The sequence below is a fragment of the Pseudorca crassidens genome, chromosome 10 (assembly GCF_039906515.1).
Source record: "Pseudorca crassidens isolate mPseCra1 chromosome 10, mPseCra1.hap1, whole genome shotgun sequence".
In the NCBI taxonomy this organism is placed as follows: Eukaryota; Metazoa; Chordata; class Mammalia; order Artiodactyla; family Delphinidae; genus Pseudorca; species Pseudorca crassidens.
The window spans coordinates 2,465,432-2,487,138 of NC_090305.1; the positions used below are offsets into that span (position 1 = coordinate 2,465,432).

General features: G+C 52.6%; 1 protein-coding gene across 1 annotated transcript in view; it reads left to right on the plus strand.

Annotated features, from left to right (window-relative positions):
- The first annotated feature begins 5,591 nt into the window (after positions 1-5,591).
- The window catches only part of FAM50B (family with sequence similarity 50 member B), a 29,635-nt gene continuing 13,519 nt past the window's right edge, over positions 5,592-21,707 (plus strand). Inside the window, 1 exon segment of the mRNA XM_067753226.1 lies at positions 5,592-5,805. Within this exon segment, the coding sequence (XP_067609327.1) occupies positions 5,592-5,805 (214 nt within the window).

Sequence of the window (21,707 nt, forward strand, 5' to 3'; positions counted from 1 at the left end):
TTTTTTGTGCAGAGAATGTACTAAAAAAAAAAATAAAGAGCGAGAGGAAGGATAATTTATACTCCTCTGAAAGTTCTTTGGCTAATGTCTTAGCTGTGCCATCTATTGTCCATAAAATTCTAATGAATTATTGTCACTTAAAAGTTTTCTACCATTTAAAAATTATACAAGTAATATATGTTTGTTGAGGAAATTTGAACATATGGTACTTACAATCGGAACATCCAGAAATAACCACTAAAATGTTTGAATATACTCTTCAGGCCATTTCTGTACATACATATACCACATGCCACAGTGTAAACAGTCTCTGGTGTCAGTTTTCTCATCTCTAAAGTGTGGAGAATAATAATACTTCTTCAGGGGGTTGTTGATAGGATTAAATGAGATCATGTGTGTGAAGTGCTGAGCTCTCGTTAATAGCTCAGTAAACGTTAAGTTTAGAAATGGGGTTCTATTGTTTCATAAACTACCCCCAGGGTTTGGGGGCCAGTCATAAAATCGGTACATGCCACTTTCATCATTCTCTTCTGGAGAGAACCTGGTCTCAAGACCACACACCTTCCTCCAAGAGATGCCGGGACATGCAGTGCAGCTGGGCAGGCACCCAGACTGAAACCAGGACCTCGGGGTGTGGGTGAGGGATGTAGGTGGAAAGCTAATCTCTGCCACAATAGACTTTACCCCATTTTTCTATGAGAGTGTTCATCTTTTGCTATTCGATGCATGTGAGTTCTTTATAAATTAATGATAGGAATTTTATGACACATATATTGCAAAATTTTTCTTCGGTGCCCTTTTCCACTTTTAATTGTGTTTATGGGGTTTCTATTTTAAAAATTAATTTAGTAATATATGCACATATGGACGTTGTAGAAAATTTTGAAAATAACCAAAAGAATGAATTAAAAATTGCTCAGAATTCCACAACTATAGATAACAACTCTGTTAACACCTTGATTTAGTTGATGTGTGTGTATTTGTTTGTGTATATGTGTATGTGTGTTTCTTCACACACAATTAGATTTATGCTTTATATTCTATATATAGTTTTAAATCCTGCTTTTTTGCTTAAAATTCTACTGTGAGAATTCTCCCATCCCACTGGAATTTAAGAGATAACTTTTTTTTTAACATCTTTATTGGAGTATAATTGCTTTACAATGGTGTGTTAGTTTCTGCTTTATAACAAAGTGAATCAGTTATACATATACATATGTTCCCATATCTCTTCCCTCTTGCGTCTCCCTCCCTCCCACCCCTCCCTATCCCACCCCTCTAGGTGGTCACAACGCACCGAGCTGATCTCCCTGTGCTATGCGGCTGCTTCCCACTAGCTATCTATTTTACGTTTGGTAGCGTATATATGTCCATGCCACTCTCACTTTGTCACAGCTTACCCTTCCCCCTCCCCGTGTCCTCGAGTCCATTCTCTAGTAGGTCTGTGTCTTTATTCCCATCTTACCCCTAGGTTCTTCATGACCTTTTTTTTTTCTTAGATTCCATATATATGTGTTAGCATACGGTATTTGTCTTTCTCTTTCTGACTTACTTCACTCTGTATGACAGACTCTAGGTCCATCCACCTCACTACGAATAACTCAATTTCGTTTCTTTTTATGGCTGAGTAATATTCCATTGTATGTATGTGCCACATCTTCTTTATCCATTCATTCATCTGTCGATGGACACGTAGGTTGCTTCCATGTCCTGGCTATTGTACATAGAGCTGCAATGAACATATTGGTACATGACTAAGAGGTAACTTTTAATGACTGCTCAACAATCCATCATTTAGATGTTCAATATTTCATTTCCTCATATTTCTAATTTTGGGTATTAGGCTGTTTCCGTATTTTCGCTGTCACAAATAATGTCTCAGGAAGTGTCTTTCTTCCCAGACCCTTGGCCACCCCTTCACACATTCGGCAATCGTGCACTGTGCGCCCACGACGCACCAGGCACCCTCCTGGGGTTAGGAAGACATCACTGCCCTGGGCTTGGGGCTCACAGTCTCATCCTGCTTGTTTCCATAGCATACGTTTCTAGAAGGGGAATGACTGTGTCAGAGACACAGAGAGAGAAGCTGGGGCGGGAGGAGCTGAGCCTCGCTAAGGGAGTAGCTCTGGAGCCGGGGCCCCCAACTCCCCTTCTGGGGCAGAGATGGCCATTCCCCGAGGACTGCGGCCTGTTCGTGCTGTTGTTTCTTCAGCGTTTGGTTCGAGCTTTCCTTAAAGCGTACATGTAACAATGAAGCCCTACACGTGTGCTTCCAGGACATAGTGGACTCCTCCGTGCGCAGCAGGGGAGCATCAGGGCCCTTTGGTACAGTGGCTGGTGATGGACACGCAACGGATTGTGGGAGTCATTCTGCCCTAACACTGGTGGGTCCCAAGGCCCAGCACGAGCAGAGGTCCTCACCCTGTCGGCCTAAATATTTAGAAGTTACTCATCAGATGGTCGAACAGAAAAAGCTCTTGTCCTCCTGCCTTTGCAAGTACACCTTCATCGTGACCTGAGGAGCAGGTTCAGATTTAGGACTTCTGGCACTTCGAGGTTAATAACACGCAGGGATGCAGGACCAGCCTGCCGTCAGCCTGCGACCTGCCTCGTCTCCTCCCCAACGCCCGAGAGGCCTCCCAGCCCCATCCACAGCCCGCCAGCAGCTGCCCTGCTTCACCCCTAGGGCCTGGGGTGTGGTACCTCGGGAGAAGAGACCCGGGGAACGGGTCCATGTCGGTCCTGAAGGTGGGAACAGGCAGTTTGGGCAGGAAATTCAGGCTCCCAAGGACCTGGGACGTAGTCCAGAGAGAGTCGTGGGCTCCAGGTGGACACATCCTCACCCCAACGGGCGTGGGGCTAGATCGGGGACCCGTGAAGCCTGGGGCCAAGGCAGGGCCCCTCTTGCTTGGGTCTAAGCCGTGCTGTGAACAGCTGCTATTGCATTGTTGCTTCCAGATCACATGGCTCAAGGTTGTCGGTCGACTCCCGGGTGATGACGGCCCAGCCAAGATGTGACTCCGGCAGCCTGAGTCCAGAGTCTACCCTCTTCACTGCGGTGCTTTGCTGCTCCTCATAGAAGGGTGGGAAGCCCTGGACTGGATTATCTCGAGACCCACTTCCTCCCAGGGATGGGGGTCAGCTGTGTGGGCAGGGCTGCTCCGGTCTGGCCAGCTCTGCAGTGAGGAGAGGTCCAGAGACCTCCACGGCACTGGGTCTGTCCCCTGACCATGACCTCACATCCGTTCGCTCTCAGACGTAGGTTCTATTACTAAATATTCCAAATCGGGATGTTGCTGAGCATTTAGGAACAGAGGTTCTAGTTTCTTCGTCTGAGTTTTCCCCGGATTATCTCCCTAAGTAGGATTGATCAAATGGCCCCTCCCAGCAGGACCCTTCTCTTGTCACGGTGGAAATTATGCGGTTCTCTCCTCTCCTGGCAAATCAGTGTGAAGTGAACGCTTTCCCTTGGAAATGCTCCTAAGTCTCGGTTTTTCCAAAATACAAGTATTTTATCAAAACAATACTTCGATGATGGGAGCTTTTTTCTGCGCTGCCCCATCTTAGCTCTGCGGATGGAGTTTGGGGTGGGACCAGGGCCGGCAGTGTGGCTCCATTCCTGCGTCACCAGGTGCAGAAGCAGGATTTGGGGACCGTTGGGGTCTTTCCCTCCCCTCTGCGCAGGCCAGCCTGGGGGCTTTGATAAAGAACCTTGGGAAGAGGCAGCCCACATGCCCCGTGGTCCCCCCGCAGTGGCGGCAGTGGTCCCGACAGTGCCTTCCTCTGCAAAGGCGCGTGGAATGAACAGTCTCCCTAAATTAAGTCTATAAAACGTTTCCTATCTCCCCTATTACCCACGCCTCAGACTGAGGCGTGGCAAAAAATCTTAATTTTTTGCCACCTCCTCATTTCCAACTTCTTTCTTCCTTAATAAATAATAATAATGATAATAATAATAATGGCCAGTTTTTGTTTGTTGTTTTTTGTGGTACGTGGGCCTCCTACTGTTGTGGCCTCTCCCGTTGCGGAGCACAGGCCCCGGACGCGCCGGCTCAGCAGCCATGGCTCACGGGCCCAGCCACTCCGTGGCATGTGGGATCTTCCCGGACCGGGGCACGAACCTGCGTCCCCTGCATGGGCAGGCGGACTCCCAACCACTGCGCCACCAGGGAAGCCTGGCCACTTTTAATTAAGCACACACTATCAGCCATGCTACATGCTAGATGCTTTATATATATTATCTAATCTAACCTCCTATGTTTCCTGAGAGATATTTTACAGATATTTCACAGATGGGAAGACAGAGAGGCAGGGTGGTTAAGAAACTCACAGAGGTCATTTTGAGAGGTTGACATTATTAGTCATCTTTTCATACGTCCATGTTTTATCTCCCAGACAGACCCCTTGAAGACAGGAACAAAATAATATCAATCTTTCTAAAACTCATGGTTTTAGAAATAATGTGTTGGGCTGGTCAGTTGCTCTGTCTTTAAATACATCCCAGTGTGGGAGGATGAGAAGGCTTGACTTGACACGGGATCGAGTGGTGCACTGGACCTGATTCGTCGTGTTTGCCTATTTCCATCATATGGGTGCTTCCCGCCACCACCACCACCCCCGGCTGCTTTCAAGTGGCCAGTGTGAAGGCATAGCGGGGAGATGGGTGCCGTTGGCTCTCAAGGGCTGTGGAAGGGACTGCAGCACCTCCCTGGCGCCTGGGCAGATCACAGGGTGTCTATAGCCCCAAAGCTGCTTTGTTTGGGAGGTACTTTGGCTGCTCTGTGATCCTCTAATAGTTTCTCAAAAGCACAATGCCTTGGAGGAGATTGGTGATGGGTTTGGTGGATAATTTACCCAAATCTCATTCTGACACAGGGTTTCCTTCTGCTGGTGACTGCGCCTGCCTAGCACAGGACACATGGCTTCGTGCCTACCCAGGGGCGCGCCCACACCCAGCATGGAGCTGTGTTTGGGCAGAGAGAGGCTGTGTGACCCCTGGCAACCCCTCCTCCTAAGAGCAAACACTTAGAGCAAAGCTTTTTTGCTGTGACTTAGAGGAACACGGTGAGGAATTTCTTCCAAGAATGATTAACCCTAAAGATAAGCAAAACACGCCTGAGCTAACAAGGAGTTTAAGGATCCGACATTCTTCCTGGCAGCGAGCAGATCTCATCCTTCACCTGTGTCTGAGATGCTCTTGTTTAAACAAAAAACAAAACGCCTCTTGTCTAAGCCTTGGTCAAACTTACCACCAAGAGGAATGCGTTTTAAAAGGCTTATAATTAGAGGTGCTGGATGCCATGTTGCTGAACAACTGTTCATAAAACAATAAACATGGAATTCTGTTGTTAGAAGGGGAATGGATTTCTAATTTTTAGTAAATCTAAAAAGAGCTCCAAGTCCTTTAAGTTACTGAAATTGAAATAATATCTAACAGCTTGGTAACAGACCGACATCCTCGACGTGTATGCTTGGGCTGGGGCACTCGGCACTCTCCCTACAAACTTTTATTGCATGTCTCTTAGGTACCAGACACCCTGTAAGAGCCTGGAGATATAAAGACGAAAAACACACAGGCCACTGACGTCGGAATGAAGTGGCTAGAGAATGCTTTCCGGGGCTTGGCAAACTACAGCCTGAGGGCCACACGCAGCCCGCAGCCTGGGGTTTACTGGACCAGGGCCACCTCCATTCACAGACACGCTGTCTATGGCCGTTTCTACCGCGACAGAACTAAGAAGCTGGGACGGAAACTGTACACCCACAAGGCCTACGTGTCTATCATCCGGCTCTCTACAGAAAAAGGTTGCCAATCCCGGCCTCGGAGGAGAGAATGCAGACCTAGACCATGGCACTCATATCAGGATAAAGACAAGGACACGGGGCCTGGTGAAGTTGAGGGGGTGGGATCTACAGGGCAGAATGGGGACAGAGAAAGGGAGAAAGACAGGGCATAAGACCCAAGATATCTCTCCGGAGAGGGAGGGAGGGACATCTTTCCCACCTCGAGCTCCCTTATGTACACACCAGGCCTAGCATTTCCTGGACCTAATAGGCAAACCATATGTTTTTCCAAAACACCCCTGTATGAATGTGAGTGGCCTTTTGTCCTGGAGAGCCTGGGACAATATGTCTAAAATGAACACCTCTTTTTTGCGTTACTAGTTTATTGGAATATTAACTACTTTATCTAATGCTGCCATAGGGCTCAAAAGGGGGCCAGCCACTTACATAAAATATAGCAATATTGAACTTGGCAAGTTAAAATCTATGAAAGTGTTTTTCTTAATCCTTATCATGACTGAACTAACCCAGAATAAATCCCTATCAGACAATGCAATCTTTAACAGATAATAATTTCACAAAGTAGCCGCTCGACAGTGGAACTTTGCTTTATTTTTTTAATCTTAATGAGAGAATTAAGGACAAGTTCTGGGCCAGTATATAAGTGTGCTATGGGGGAAAGATGACCTTGAGGAACTGTTCATTCAGCCTCCTCCTTGACCCCCATGGTTCAATGAAAATATTCAGAGATCCTAAATCTTACAAGCTTCATGAATCCTGTTACATTAAGTCCATCCCTGCAAAATAACCTTATTAATGACTATTCAACTCCGCAGACATTATTGGGGCCTCCTCAGTGTAAGGCATGGCACTGTGCTGCTCTCAGGGGACAGAAGGATCAGGAAGAGATCAGGTGTTTTCCCTCAAAGAGCTCTCAGACCAGAGTGAAAGCACAGAGGTTCCCTGTGTGTCCAGATGTATCTGATGCAATCTATTCTTTTTTTTTTTTTTACCAAAGTATAGTTGACTTACAATGTTGTGTTAATGTCTGCTGTACAGCAAAGTGACTCAGTTATACATACATAGATTCTTTTTCATATTGTTCTCCATGATGGTTTATCACAGGATATTGATACAGTTCCCTGTGCTCTGCAGTAGGACCTTGTTGTTTAGCCATCCTGTATAGACTAGTTTGCATCTGCTCATCCCAAACTCCCCCTCCAGCCCTCCCCCACCGCCCCCTTGGCAACCACCCGTCTGTTCTCTATGTCTGTGAGACTGTTTCAGATGCGAGCTGCTCTTAATAGAAGCAGAACCGTCCTGTTACCGGTGGCTACTGTTCCGTCTTCCATCACTTTCCCGGTTCTTCTGCCAATACTGTGAGCATCCTGCCCCCGCCAACCCTGTCAGTGGTTTGAGTGGACGCTGACACCCCCGACCTGCCCTGGCCCCATCCGGATGCCTCCTGCCCCCAGCCCCAGTGAGGATCCCAGGGTCCTCCCCGGGACTTGCTGAGCTGCTGCTGAGAGGACAAAGCCTTTCCTTCCTGGGTGTGAGGCTGTGGGCTTGGGTCGGAACACGGCCGCCATGGGGTCTCCCGTGGACGGGGTCTGGGACACTCAGAGAGAGGCCAGGAGAGCTTCGACCTCGGCCCAGGCTCTGCTTCCTGGCACCCCAGTCCTTCCCGCAGTTTGGCTTCAAGGTCGGTAAATTGCCTCCTTTTGCATAAGTCAGTCGGGGTTGGGTTTCCGGGCCTAGCAGGACAATTCAGACTGATAAAAATGTGGCCAAGGAAGCAGGGGAGAGAGGGGGCTGGTTCTCCCTGGGGCATCAGGGAGGCCTTCCCGGTCGGGCGTCCAGCTGAGGCTGAAGACGTAGCAGGGTGTCTCCCGGCAGAGGTGGGGGCCAGGCCAGGCGGCAGCCTGGCCCGTGCAGAGGTACGGCCGGCCGGGGCTGGCCCGGGGGAGGCCCAGGTCTGATGTGATGGGAGGTGTGGGGAGGGCCGGAGAGGACCAGGGAAAGAGAAACACTCGAAGGCGGGGTGAGGCCAGAGCATCTGTGATGAGCCTGGAATGCTCACAGGAGAGGTGTTCCTAAAACCCGGGTCAGGAGTGCCATCCTTTTAGCCTGCCCTTGAGTAGAAGTTACTCCCAAGCAAGTGGCAGCGGGGGGCTGCGCGTGGCTGGACTCTGGCTCTCATTGCGACGGCTCACGTCCTGGCCCCTCTGTGATTAGGGCTTGCTCTCCTCTGCCAATGACCAGTGCCAGCCACGAACTCTCGGGAAGGAATAAGCCACCTGACACACATTCTACTCGGAAAACACAGCATTTGGGTCGGGTTTTAATCTGCCTGTAGCTTCTGCTAACAATTGAAACGTACATGTTATGGGTCTGGCCCTTGGAATCTAGAAGCTAAGCTTGAAGAGAGCAGTTGTGTGTGCGGTTCACAAATAAACAAATGTTCATGGCTAAATGTGAAAACCCCTCAGGTTTCTTGCAGGAGCTCAGTAATTGTCTCTGTCTTTGTTGACAGGAGACCTTAGGTTACAAGCAACGCAGAATTCTTAAAGGCAGTTTCCAAAAGTCTCGGAGTCCGACAGATTGCTGCAACAAAAACTAAAAGCTGGGAGCAAAGCCAGGACCTCTCTGGACTATTTCTGCAGCTTGCTGAGAGCCTGAAATCATTTCCAAGTGAAGATTTTTGAAATGGGCCAGGGTCTGTGGTTAAATGCACTTGGGAAAGGCTGGCTACGCCATCCTTCTGTTGGGAGTGCACCAAACTCATGGTTTTCTGAAGGTTCTGAGAAGTCCCGCAGCAGAGGAGCAAGAGTCATTCGGGGGGCCTGGGGCGGCTTGGGACCCACTTCCATATGGCATAGCCACACAGGACATGGGTTGAGTTGTCGGTTTTCTTAAGGGGTCCAAAACAAAGCTTGGAGAGGCCACTGCTGGAGAAGAGAATTCGAAAGGGTCCGTGGCCACCTCTGCTGAGAAGCACGTTGTGAGCCAGCCTGTCCTGCGACGTGCTGGGCAGAGACCGTCCCCAGACTCAGACACCTGGCCTTCTGACCCGTCACGAACATGCCACCAGGATGGTGGCGCTGAGGACACTGCGGCCCGCTGTCCCCCCTGAGGACACGAGCGGGAGTGAGCACGGCACGCGCGGGGCAGCGAGGAGGCCGGAATGACCAGAGCAGAGAGGGCAATGCTCTCACACATCAGGCCGGCAGAGAGTGATGTGTGTAGATCGGAAGGTATTGCCGTCAAGTAAGATAGCTCCTGGCTTTAAGAAGCCCAACGTCTAATGGATTGGGAATACCGGGATCGATTAAACCAGAGCACAGTTAACTGTATTACAGAGAAGAAGGCTGTCTCTGGGGGGTGGGGTGGAACATAAAATGCCATAAGGATTCAAAACAGAGGAATCGTAACTGTTTGGGAGCAGAAGTATCGTGAACGTCTCCCCGGGGAGGAAGTCGTGTTAAGGAGGACCTCAAACAATGAGTGGAATTTCCAAAGTGGTGTCCAATACTGTTATCAGTTAAAAGCAATACCAACCCCAAGGCCTGGAAAACCCAAGTGACAGCAGCTGAAGCATTAAAGACGGTTCATTATCTCACGTGAAGTACGGAGGCCAATGCATGAATCTCAAGAAACTGCTAAGAGAACAGAAGCCGCGTCCAAAAGATTACGCTCCGTGTAATCCCACGTGGGCGACATTCTAGGAAAGGCAGAACTATGGCAACAGAAGACAGAGAGGCAGTTTCCAAGAGCTGGGACGGGGCTTGACTGCAAAGGAGCCAGAGGGAGCTTGCTGGGGGTGGGAAGGTCCTACTTCTTGCCTGTGAGTGTGGTTACACTACGTCTACATGTATCAGAACTCCAAGAGCTGCACACTTAAAGTGGGCTACGTTGTTTGCGTAGGCCGTAGTCAACCTCATTCGTTCTATCTTTTATTACAAAAGGATATAGATATTCATTGTAGAAAACATGAATAATACAGAAAAGCCCAACGGAGAACTTTAGACTCACGCATTGTATTGAAGCACATCCTTTCGGTGTTTGTTGTAATAGATTTGGGATTACACTGGCAGTGTTTCATAACCTGTGTTCAAAACTTAAATTTTAACGCCTCAGGAGTATTTCATCGTACGGATGTACCAAAAGTTACTGAACAGTCCCCATTTTGGGGGAATGTGTAGTTTCCGCTCGTTTCTGATCATAAATAATCCTCTGCTGTGTCAGTGCCCTTACGAGGATCCGTGACATCCCCTCAGTGGCGTGTTTGGTGAAAGGGTCTGAACCCTTTTTAGCACTTGTGACACCTACCCAGGGGCATATTCTTTTGATTAGCCATTATCGTGGATACAAGTCATCAACCTGGGCAGGTAGATTTTATTTTTAAGGAATTGAAACCCAGATTGAGCCACCTGTCAGGAATGAGGAGACAGGCATGCTGTGGAAAGTCAACGGAGTAAAACGACCAGACCTCTAGAAAGTCCCCTCAGCTGTTCGTAGGGGCGGCTTCAGAAGGAGGGGCTCCGGCGCTGCTCTGAACGGGCAACAGGCCGAGTGTGCAGCTGCACCAGACAGCCGGCGAAGAGCAGCTCTCGTCGGGGGAGAGAAGCCCCACACAGCCTCGTGCTCGCATCCTGGACACCAGAGTCCTGCGATTTCTTTATGCGCCTGTGGGCTCTCTGTTTATTCACGTAACTGCTCTGACCCCCATCCTCAGCTCCGTGGGGAAGGATTCGCGACCAGCTCTCATCACGACTCAGCACCGGGGCTCCAACCCCAGGCCGGGCTTTGAATCCAGGGACCTCGCCACCCAGGATGAGTAACCTGGGGGTTTACACCTGTGAATGTCCGCCCTCAGGTGAGCCGCTCCAGGGCTGTGCTGTCTCCTCTCCCAGATCCAGTTTGTAAGGACATCGTCTGGACCTGGGGCCCCGCCTACTTCTGTGTGACCTTATCTTAATTACACCTGCAGAAACCCTGTTTCCAAATGAGCTCACACTCGCAGGTAGCCAGATTAGGACGCCAACCCACCTTTCTGGGGATGCAATTCAACACAAATTTCATATTTTGTGTTCACAGCCAAAATCTTTATTATAAACACACACAAGCGTCAACCTCCTGATGGATTATGTAAACCCTCGGTTCCCCTTAGGGGGAAAATCGGGAGACACCTTTGGTTGTCATGACTGTGGGTGGTGCTCCGGGCACCCAGTGGGCAGAGGCCAGGAATGCTGCTAGACACCCCACAAGGCGCAGGACAGCACCCGCGAGAGAGGTGTGTCGTCTGGTCTAAAACAAACATCCCACGTGGTGAGGCTTCAGCCTAGGTTTTCGGGGGACCCAGTGGTACCCACAGCACCTCCCGCAGACTTCCATCCTGCCGTCTCCTCACATCAGACACCTGGATCTTTACCTCCATAGTGGATGGGGCTCGAGGCAAGTTCGTTTGACTTCAGGGAGGGGGTGAAAGCTGGGTGTCACAGGAAGTGAGAGACATCTGTTCTAAGTCATGACAATCGATCACTCACCTCTACGAATGAACACCTGCCACAAACAAAAACTAACAGTGGGCTTCCCTGGTGGCGCAGTGGTTGAGAGTCCACCTGCCGATGCAGGGGACACGGGTTCGTGCCCCGGTCCGGGAGGATCCCACATGCCGCGGAGCGGCTGGGCCCGTGAGCCATGGCCGCTGAGCCTGCGCGTCCGGAGCCTGTGCTCCGCGACGGGAGAGGCCACAGCAGTGAGAGGCCCGCGTACCACACACAAACAAAAAAACTAACAGTGCTGGGAGCCGACGCAAAGAAAAGGTACAACAGCAAGTTGAGTGATTCTGGAAATGCCACGTCACCTGGAATGAGGCCAGGTTCCGTGAAACTGGGGATGACCCAGTGGATGCTTCATACATACCCGTGGGCGAAATAATTAGTGTTGCAGGGAGGAGCTTTGAGAAAGAGCCTCACCTCAGAGGCCTCGCCCATTATCACTCAAAACCCTTCGAAATGACGCCAACCCCATTTCCGGAACGTCGTGGAAATAGTGTTTATGAGTGTGAATTGCTATGTGTGCAGACGGTAGGGTAGAAGTGCGTGCATGTGCGAAATAATACAAAGTATTAGGACGTATAAATCTGCACAGATGAGGACGTGAGGCTGAGCTCTGTAAACCGCATGAGACAGCAGAGCTTTGCTGAAACCTTCAGCCGGGGCTGAGGGCTGAGATGGGGTCGGAGGAAGACCACCTGGGAGGCAAGACCAGGTGCAGGAGCCCGAGCTGGACCCCCTCACTGGGGGCCTGGTGACGTGCTCCTGACCCCCCTTCCAGCCCCCCTTCCAGCCCCCGTGGGGCGCAGCCCTGCCCCCCGGCCCCTCGGGCCCTGGTCCTGAGATGCCTCGCCCCCCGGGATGCCAGGGCCCCCCATCCCATCCCCACGCGAGTCCTTGGTGCTCTGTGACTCAGAGGCCCTGGAAGGGATGCTCAGGGGACCAGGGGCTCAGGAACCCGGAAGCCTGGCCTCTGTATCAGCCACTTGGTGGCCTTGGGCAGAGGCGTTTGCCACAAAGGGCGACCCGCAGAGATGAAGACTCTTCCACAGACGGGTCGGGGGCATCTTAGTCGAGGGTCTCGTAAGGCAGGACAGGGCTCCTGGGCCAACTTGGGGGACAGTCCCCTTCCAGGTGCCCCAGTGGCTCCCAGACTCACACCTGTGCTCAGAGCCCATCCTGCTACCAGCTCTCACCCACACCCCTGCACCCTCCTGTCATAGAGCATCCTGTCCTCGACGTTGCTAGTTCCAGGCCCAGGGCCGGGGACGCAGCCAACCACTGGCCCTGGCAGAGAAGCTGCCTCCACCGCATCCTCTCAGCTGCGGCTCCTCCCCAGCGCCGCCGTGGGGCCCCAGGTGGGAGTGCAGCCCCCAGCCCTCACCTCTGAGGGCTCCGCCCTGGGCCCTGAGCCCCCCCAGGGGTATATATATACCTACACGTAGGTATACATGTACCCACATAAGGTACATATACACCTATACCTAGTTATGTGCCAGTCACTGTTCCAAGTACCTTACAGCTAGAAACCCGTGGACTCCTCCCAGCGACCCTCTGAGACAGGACCCCTGGCTTCGCAGATGGGCAGACGCCTCCAACGCCCTACGGGACACAGCCAGCGAGGCCCACGTGCATTAAACGCATTTGCGTGGATGTGTTTGAAAAGTGAATCGTCCACTGATGGTACTGTTTCCACAGAAAAATGCTTTCCCAGTTCCACACTATTCCTCACAAACTTTTAAACACAATCCACCAGGACATGTGGACATTTTAGCAGCGGTGTTTCAGGGTCCCTGAGACCCGGTGGGCAGGACCCTTCCTCCTGCCCCTCAGTGCCCAGCTCACAGGCACCCCTCCTCTCACCTGCTCCCCTCCCCGCCGCCCCCATGACGGGACACTTTTCACAAGGAAGAAAAACATGAATTTTTCTTCTCGTTCAGATACATTTTTGTGAGAGCAGATCTTTCTTCTTGGAAGAAATCACCACGGAGATTACCCCTAAAGTTTGCCCAAACGATGATGTACAGCAGGGTGACTATGGCTAGTAAATAACACTCCTGGCACCTTTGAAAGCTTCTCATCCCAAGAAAAAAATGTGTGACTAAGTAAGGTGAAGAACGCTAACTAGACTTATCGTTTCGCAATATATACAAATACCAAATACATACAAATGTCGAACAAAAAAGAAATACATCTTTACACGGACAAACATAAAAATAATAGCATTGAAATCATGCTAGATAAAAATATTTTCCTGCAACTTGAATTTTCATCTCACAAGATGTCCTGGAGAAGCTTCCAAGTCTCTGTCATCTATAATCTACACTGTTGCTTTTAACTGTTCCATAAAAAAAAAAGAAAAGAAAAGAAAAAAGAATTCCTCCAATTGTTTACAATAATAAGAAAGTCTGGAAACAGCAGCACCTCTGAGGGATGTATTAGTGAAAGGAAAACGTTTCCAGAGGGCAGCCACGCGGAAGCCAGGCGGGTGCGAGACAGGTGGAGCAAAGCTGACTGCAAACGTGTCACGGCAGGAGGGGTGGCTGGAGGTCAGAGTCTAGGGCAGGGAGTGGGCCGGGGAGGGCCTCCTTGGCCTGACTGCCTCCACAGGCCCTTAGAGCTGCCCTTGACATCCCCTGCAGGTCTGAGCCTGAGGTCTGACCTCAGGCTGGGGGACTGCAGGAGCCGTAGGTCAGGAGCTCAGTGACTCAGGACAGGGCAGCCCTGAGGTTGGGCCCTTTCAGAACCTGGGCCCCGATGTGCGTAGCTGAGTCCTGCCCGGTTCTTACACCGGTTCTATTGACTGAGCCCTGATGACGTTTGCCCCTCTCTGCGGCCCCAGGGTGGAAAGTGTTCCCCTCTGCTCGTCCGGCCCCCTCTGAGCAGCCTTCCCGGGACCGGCTTCGCCAGGGCCAGGCTTTCCCGGGTCCCTCCAGCCCCCTGCTGCCTCCACTTGTCCCCGGCCCTGGCTCTCTCTTATGGCCTGTGGGGCTGCCTGTTCTCCTGAATTCTCACCATCCGCCCCCTTGGGTCAGCCACCGTCCACGGGGACCAGACTCATCACACCCTCCCGGTGGCCCCGGGCTAGGGCTGTCCGCACCGCAGCCTCTGTCGCAGGCAACACCGTCCGCACCAAGGGGGCTGGTCCTCAACTTGGCTCCGTCTGGGTCCCCCGCAGGCCAGTTCGGGACCTGAGGATGTGGCAGGAGCCTAAGGGGACAGTGAGGCAGTAACTTCTGCCAGGCCGGGTGCCCGGCCCTCGCTGGTGGCATGGGCGCTCGGCCGGGCAGGCTCCTTCAAGCTTGGGCTGGAGCTGGCAGGTGAGCGGAAGCCCCTCTGCCCAGCCTCCCTCGACCGTCCAGTGCATCCGCCCGCCAAGGAGATCTGCTCTGCCCAGGCCCCCGCCCCACGCCCACCCCGCCAGGCTGAGCACTGCTCACATGACGCTCTGCTCCCAGCCAGGCTGAGTCACTGCCTGGGGCGGGGCTTCTGCTGAACCGCTCTGTCCCTCAGGGCACTTGGTTTCTTTGGGTTTCTTTATCTTTAAAATAAAAATACCAGCGATGCTTACTTCCTAGGGCTGTAAGGGGGATTAAGTGTTCGTATATTCGTTCATCCTGGAGTAATATCCGTACAAAGTCAGCCACGTGACAAACCCAACCCCCACCCCCCGAGGGAAAAGGGCCAGACGTGCCTCGTGAGATCGCTTGTCTCAGCACAGCCTGGCTCTCGAGACGCGGTCCTGCTGGTCACACACCCTCTTGGGGCCACAGCAGCGTGAACAGTAAGGCCTTCTGAGAACCTGGTCCCCTTGCCTTACCGGCGCTCAGCCCGCCCCCCCCCCCCCCCCCCCCCGCCTCTTCGCCCACTGCGGCAGGCGGTGTGCGAGGGGCCTCCGGGACGGGGGGTACAGCCGGCACATTAATGCATTTCCGAAATACTTCCCCGCCGAGCCCGGATTCACAGTGAGATTCTCCACGAGCAGCTTTGGGCCGTTGCACACGGAGGCCCTGTGCTTTCCTTCCTCGCTGGTGAGCACCTCCCTTCAGGTACACCTGCCGAGGGCGTGCTGACGGCGGCTCCATCGCGGCTCCCATCCCCGGGAATCTACACACACCCTTCCTCCTCTCCCTTAACCGGGACGGCTTAGGCAGAAACCAATCTCTCAAGGCCTGAAGGACAGACAGGAGCACAAAGGGGACCCGGGCGGCCCTGCAGGGCTGGTGAACGACGGAGAGGCTCCTGTGGCCTGGAGCGGGGGTTGGGTGCAAACAGGGGCATCCGAGCAGAGTCCAGGGCCGGCAAAGGCTGCCCTGCCCTCCCCACACCTCAATCTGTGCCCTTACTTTCAGAACCATTTGCAACGTGGCATCACTGAGGAACAGTCCAGAATTCAAGGTGACCACGAGGCAGGCAGCCGAGTGGCAGGGCCCCGGTGGGTGGGACACAGACCCCGACTGAGACTGGCTCCACCCTCCCCAGGGTTTGACCTTAGTCCAGTGGCTGAGCTCCTGGGACCCTCCACACCCCCATCTGTAACACGGAGGAAGGGTTTGCAGACGTCTGCTCAGCTGCTGTGACAAGCACCGCGACCCGGGGGCTTCAACAGCAGAAATGTATCTTTGCACAGTCCTGGAGGCGGGAAGTCTGAGCTCAGGGGTCCAGCCAGGCCGGTTCCCATGCGAGCTCTGCTCTCAGCTTGCGGACAGCCCCTTCCCAGTGCATCCCCACGTGGCCTTTCCTCTGGGTGCCCTTGTGTGGGGAGGGAGGGAGAGAGAGAGAGGGAGAGAAAGAAATAGTGAGAGAGCACTTTGCCCATCGTGAGGGTCCACCCTCATGACCTCATGTCACCCCGATTACCTCCCAAAGGCCCCATCTGCGAACACCATGGGGGGTTAGGGCTTCAACACAGAAATCCGGGGAGGATATAAACATTCAGTCTATAACAGATGTCTACCTTCCAGGGCTGGTATGAGGGTTGAAGAGATAATCCCTGGACTATAGCACGCACTCAAATGCTATCCCTTAGATAGATTACAGATAGATAGATAGTAGATATAATAGACAGATATGGATGGATGGATGGATGGATGGAAGGTAGGTACAAACTGCAGTGCGGAGAAGAGGGCAGGGGATGAACAAAAGAAAATGGGAGACACAGAGAGAGAAAGAGAGGGGAGAGACAGAGGTAATTTTCCGGCCTGTCTTCGCCTCCAGCTCTGACCTTGGGAACTTGCCCAAACACCCAGCTCTGAGGGCCTCGTGCTGGGCCCAGCCTCCCTGATCCCAGCACGCAGGCAGCGAGGCTCTGCTCAAACACAAACCAACAAGGAGCCACCTAGTGTCTGCTGTGCTCCTCCCGGTGGGGTGCGACTGCAGGGGGCCTCGGGCTGGGGGAGTGCACTTTGCACATGGGAATGATGGAAATAATTGTGGCCAAAGGATAAGACGGGGTGGATTAAAAATAGCTGCAAAACCTCTGCAGTTGTCCCCGTCAGGAGACGTGGCTTCTTTCCCTGTTCCTGGGGTCTGGGCTGGCCTTGCAACCTGCTTTAACTGACAGAGTGTGCTGGAAGTGACGTGCGAGTTCTGAGCGAGGCCAGCAGAGACCTTTCGGCGTCCACGTCCTGCTCTCCTACTGCTGCCGCCACCGTGTCACAAGCCCAGGCTCACCTGGCCAGGTGCAGGAGAACCAAGGCCCCCAGGCAGCAGTGCGGCTCACAGCCCACTGCGTCTGTCTCAGAACATCCCCGGCTCGTTGATGCACCAGGTGGCCACAGCTGCGAGGGTGACCCCAGGCGAGGTCGGCAGCGGAACCTCCCAGCTGCCTCAGCCCACATTGCTGAACCAAATAAACAGTTGAATTTGAACAAATAAACAGTTATCTATTTGAGCAGCAGTTGTTATTTGAGCAAATAGTTGCTGTTTTAAGCTACTAAGTTACAGGATGCTTTGTTTCACGATCAAGGTCATTAAGACACAAGAAAATAACCCATTATCATCGCAGTGGTGATCTATTTTCCAAAACTGCACTGAACCACGATGCAGCTGTCAGTGGGGACGATCTCACTGACACCCGCTCCTGCGCTATGGCTGTCAGACCCCAAGGCTCCTCGAGGGAGTCACCAGCTCCCACCGTGCTGCTGATGGGAGCTCAAGGCGAGACCCCTCCCCAGGTCTGGCTGCCGGGGTGTCTGCCGAGGTTCTCAAATGCTGGGGCATCTGAGGTAGTCATCTGAAGCCGAACTTCTGGGACTGTAACACACAAGCGAATCACCCAGGGGCCTTGTTAAAACGCAGGTTCCTACTGAGAGGTCCAGGCTGGGCCTGTCTGACGCCCCGGGTGACCCAGGGCTGCAGGCCCACAACCAACCATGCGAGGGAGCAGTAGGGGAGCCAGGCTGACCGGCCTGGAGCCCAGGGGTCTCCACCTCAGCTGTGCATCCCTGTGGAACTTCACAGATAGTTCCAGAAATTCAGATCTCCTTGGTCTGGGTGTAGCCTGGGATGGGATCTCCTGACCTCAGTTCGTCAGTGATTCCAACGTGTGGCCTGGGTCGAGGATGCCCTGCATGAGCGGACTGGTCCACTGGCTGTGGCTCTTCCACCCACGCCGCAGGCTCCTGCCCACCTGGTGAAGACCTGGCCTCACCCCCATAAAGAGCCCCATTACCGCTTCCTTCCGCATGGTTGGAGCCAGGGCGAGGGCTGCTGTGAGGCCTCGGGCACCGCCAAGTGTAGCAGAGAGCAGGGTTCATGCACAGACGTGCCGGCAGCTGTGGACCTGGGTCGGAGCCCCAGGCGGCTCTCACCCTCCCCTCCCCCACGCAGCGGGTCTCACGCCACCCTGCGGGTTGGCAGGCCGATCGGGGGCAGCTTATGTCAAGTACCCGGTTCGGTGAGAGACCCGGTAACTGGTTGCTCTTATTCACAAGCACAGTGGCAAGAGGCCTGCACAGCCAGCGGCAGAGGACTCGAGGGGCTGAGAGTTCAGGTCAGTGTTTGCCAGCGTGCGGCACCCAGGCTGGAAGGCCCCTGCGGTGAGCGCAGGCCCTTTGCACTGCCTGCCCTTGGTGCAGCGTAGGACTTACAGCTGCCAGGACCTGCCGGGGAGCCAGGCCCTGAATGGCTTCCCTTTAAAGACTCCAACAGTGAAAAACTAAAAATTTTAGAATTGAAGGTGCTCTTTGGAATGGACTTTTTCTGCATTTTCAAGTGAAAGAAACTCATTTTCAAAAACTGAACTCAAACAACCTTCATTTTGTAACCGAGGTGTGTGGAATAAACCCCACGTCGACGGGAAGCCAGGAGATGGTGGGTGTGTTTGCTCATGATGAGAAGGCAACTTTGTAAGCAGTTCTTGGGCGGCTTGTCTGTGCTGTACAGCTCGGGAAATAGTAACGCTGGTCCCTTGGGCAGGACAAGCAATTCCAGCAGCCGCCACCTTGCAGATACTAGTTTGGGGCTGTTTGGGGGCTTTCTGGGAGGGGGTGTTGTAGTGGTATTTGCTTGGTGGGGAGTGACAGTGTCTGAGAGGGAGAGAGACAGAGAGAGAGAGAGAGAGAAGGAAAAGCAGAGAAGAGGGGACAGTGTGACGGCAGATTGTAAACGGCGCGGTCCAGAATCCAGTGTCTGGGAAATGGGGTTCCTACATTCAAGCCCCACCCCAAACTATGCTGCCTTTTTTCTGTTCTCCTTCCTTTTCTTTCTTCCCTCAAACCTGTATTTTTTTTAAATTACAAAAGTATCAAATACTGCACACGTCTAAGAGGAGAAAGTGGACATCCATCTTTCTGCCCAATCCCTCCAACAGGGTTTCTCATCTTTCAGTATAAGAACTGCCTAGGAAACATGTTAAAAAGCAAGTATAGCCGGGACCCAGCCCCAGAGCAGGTGATTTACCGGGTCTGGAGCGGGTCTGAGAAGCTCCCCGCTCAGCCAGCTGCCGCACCCGCTGCCTGGGATTCTGCCCCAGGCCCAGGTGCTGGGGCTGGTCACAGGCATGTGCCCCTCCTTCACCGATGCACACACACGCATACAACACATAAGCGTGCTATGTGACGTGGAAAACACGCACAGAACACACACACACACACAAAGAGGCAGGACCACACCACGGACTGTGTGCAGCGCTCCCAGCCTGCCCACGGAGCCCCGACCCGTGGCCCATCCCTCACAAACCCAGCACCTCCTGCGAGAACATGCTTGCGGGCTGCTTTCTGCAGTCCCGGACTTCGACCCCTCTCTACCTCACAAAATCTGCCCACATAGAATCAAATAAAGCCACACCTCGTGGCAGTGACACGCTGGGAGCTCCGGCTGGGCTTTATCTGCAGTTGGCAGCAGATAAGGCTCTGCTGCCCTGCAAACGGCCTTGAACCTCTGCTGCCTGGTGACTTTGTGGGCAGTGGATACTCCAGTGGGTATTCTTTGTGCCTTGCCAGGCAGCACACAGCAATGAGTTCTCTGAAAGAACCGGCTCCGGGGCTCCAGGGACCACGTGAGATCGCGGAAGGAGCACAGATCCTGAGGTCAAACAGGTCTGAGCTCAGATCAGCTGTCCCTTGCACCAGCTGTAAGTATGGGGACCAGTCTGCCTCTGCGCCTCAGTTTTCTCACCTGTCAAATGGACACAGCAGTGCTCCACCCACAGTTACATCGTAAGGGTTCAGTAAAAGGACACAGAGGGAACTTTACCCAGAGCCATGTTTCAGCAAATTCACCCGGTTGCAGCTATTCAATGAGCACCTGTTTCTTGCACCCAACGTGCTGCCTCACTGGACCTTGCTTCCACGGCCCGGGAACCAGCCACGCGGCAAACACACCCACCTGGGTGGGGCTCACACCTGGGGGGGAGCTGTCGTTATTATCCTTATTATTTCATGGCCATCAGTCACCATAAGGCTGGATGTTGATTTTGCCTTCTGATGGAAGTGAGAGACGGGCCCAGGTTGGAATTAAGGTACCTGGTGTGAGATACCAGGCACCTTTTCTGGGCCCCAGGCCCCCCATGGGCTCAGGCCTTACTGGAGCCAGTCACAAATGGGGCCTTGGTTAGTGCGGGTTTCCATGGTTGACTCTTTAGATAAATGGCTTGATATAAATTGGTCCTCTCCCCACCCACACGGTCCATTCCCCCAAGTGGAGAGTGAGACGAAGCCCCTTGGATTCGCTCATCTTCCCAGCTGAGTGAAGACTGAAGGCGCAGCCACTGGTCTCCATCAGCTGAGGCTCATCCCACGTCAAGCGAGGTTCTGACACCAGATAACACACTGAAGAGGGTGCTTCCCGGGACTGAGTGGTTTGTTTTATTGCACAAATTTCAGACTGTTTAGCGTGTAAACAAGAAGTTGTATTCAGAAAATTGCAAAAGAAAACTCAAGAGATAATAAAGACTCCAGAAAAATGGAAAATGTTTTTGGGGTAATGAAAGCCAAGAAAAATACACTTAAAATCCATTTTGAATAAGGCTCTGTGTTATTTCAATTCTTTGTGTATATGAGTGACTCATTGTAATCTCGTCACAAGTGATGGGAAGAGTGAAATGAAAGACAACTCCAAATACAGTCAGTTTCGATGCTACGTTATATTCAATGTCTCTAATAAACCCCTAGGTGGAAGACATATACAATTTTCACCAAAAGAAAATTTATCTCTTCTCACTAAATAAACGTGGACTACGTGGCAAAAGAATACTGGCTTCAAGTGGGGCTACATTTGTAGCTGCCCAGAAACTGTCATGTCTGGGTCCCTTCCTGCTGGATGGAGGCTGTCTGCATGCGATAAGGGCCTCAACTCATTTCTTAATTTAAAATTTTCATCCATTGTTTGCGCACTTATTAATTAAAATCAGTGTATTGAACACCTATTATACCGTAGGTACTGAGAATGCAAAATGAGTGAGCCTCGCCTGCCCTCACAGAGCACGGAGAGAGAGAAGGGAACCACATCACGGGCGTGGGAGGGACTGCAGGGCTGAAGTGAGGTCCAGCCCGGCCGAACGACCAGCAAAGTCTGCGGGAGAATCCGGAACAGAGGCGGCGCAGCCAGTGCTTCACTTAGCCAGCCGGCCCCGAGGCAGCAAGGTCGGCAGTGTGTGTGGGGGGAGGGCTCGTACATCTGGTTCTGGGAGGCCAGAGGGGCCCTCCCTTTCCTGCAGTTCTCTTGCTTTGGATCAGGGGGTCATTAACTTGTTCTGTGAAGGTGAAATACTGTCCCTTTGTGGACCAGGTGGAAGAGCCTTAGGTCTAGTCACCGTGTGGGACGGCTCGGACCCTGTACCCTTGGTCCTCCTCGGTGAAAGGAGATGAAAATCCCATCTCCTCCTCCCATCACCACCTCCCCCGCACTGGCCTCCCCTCCTCA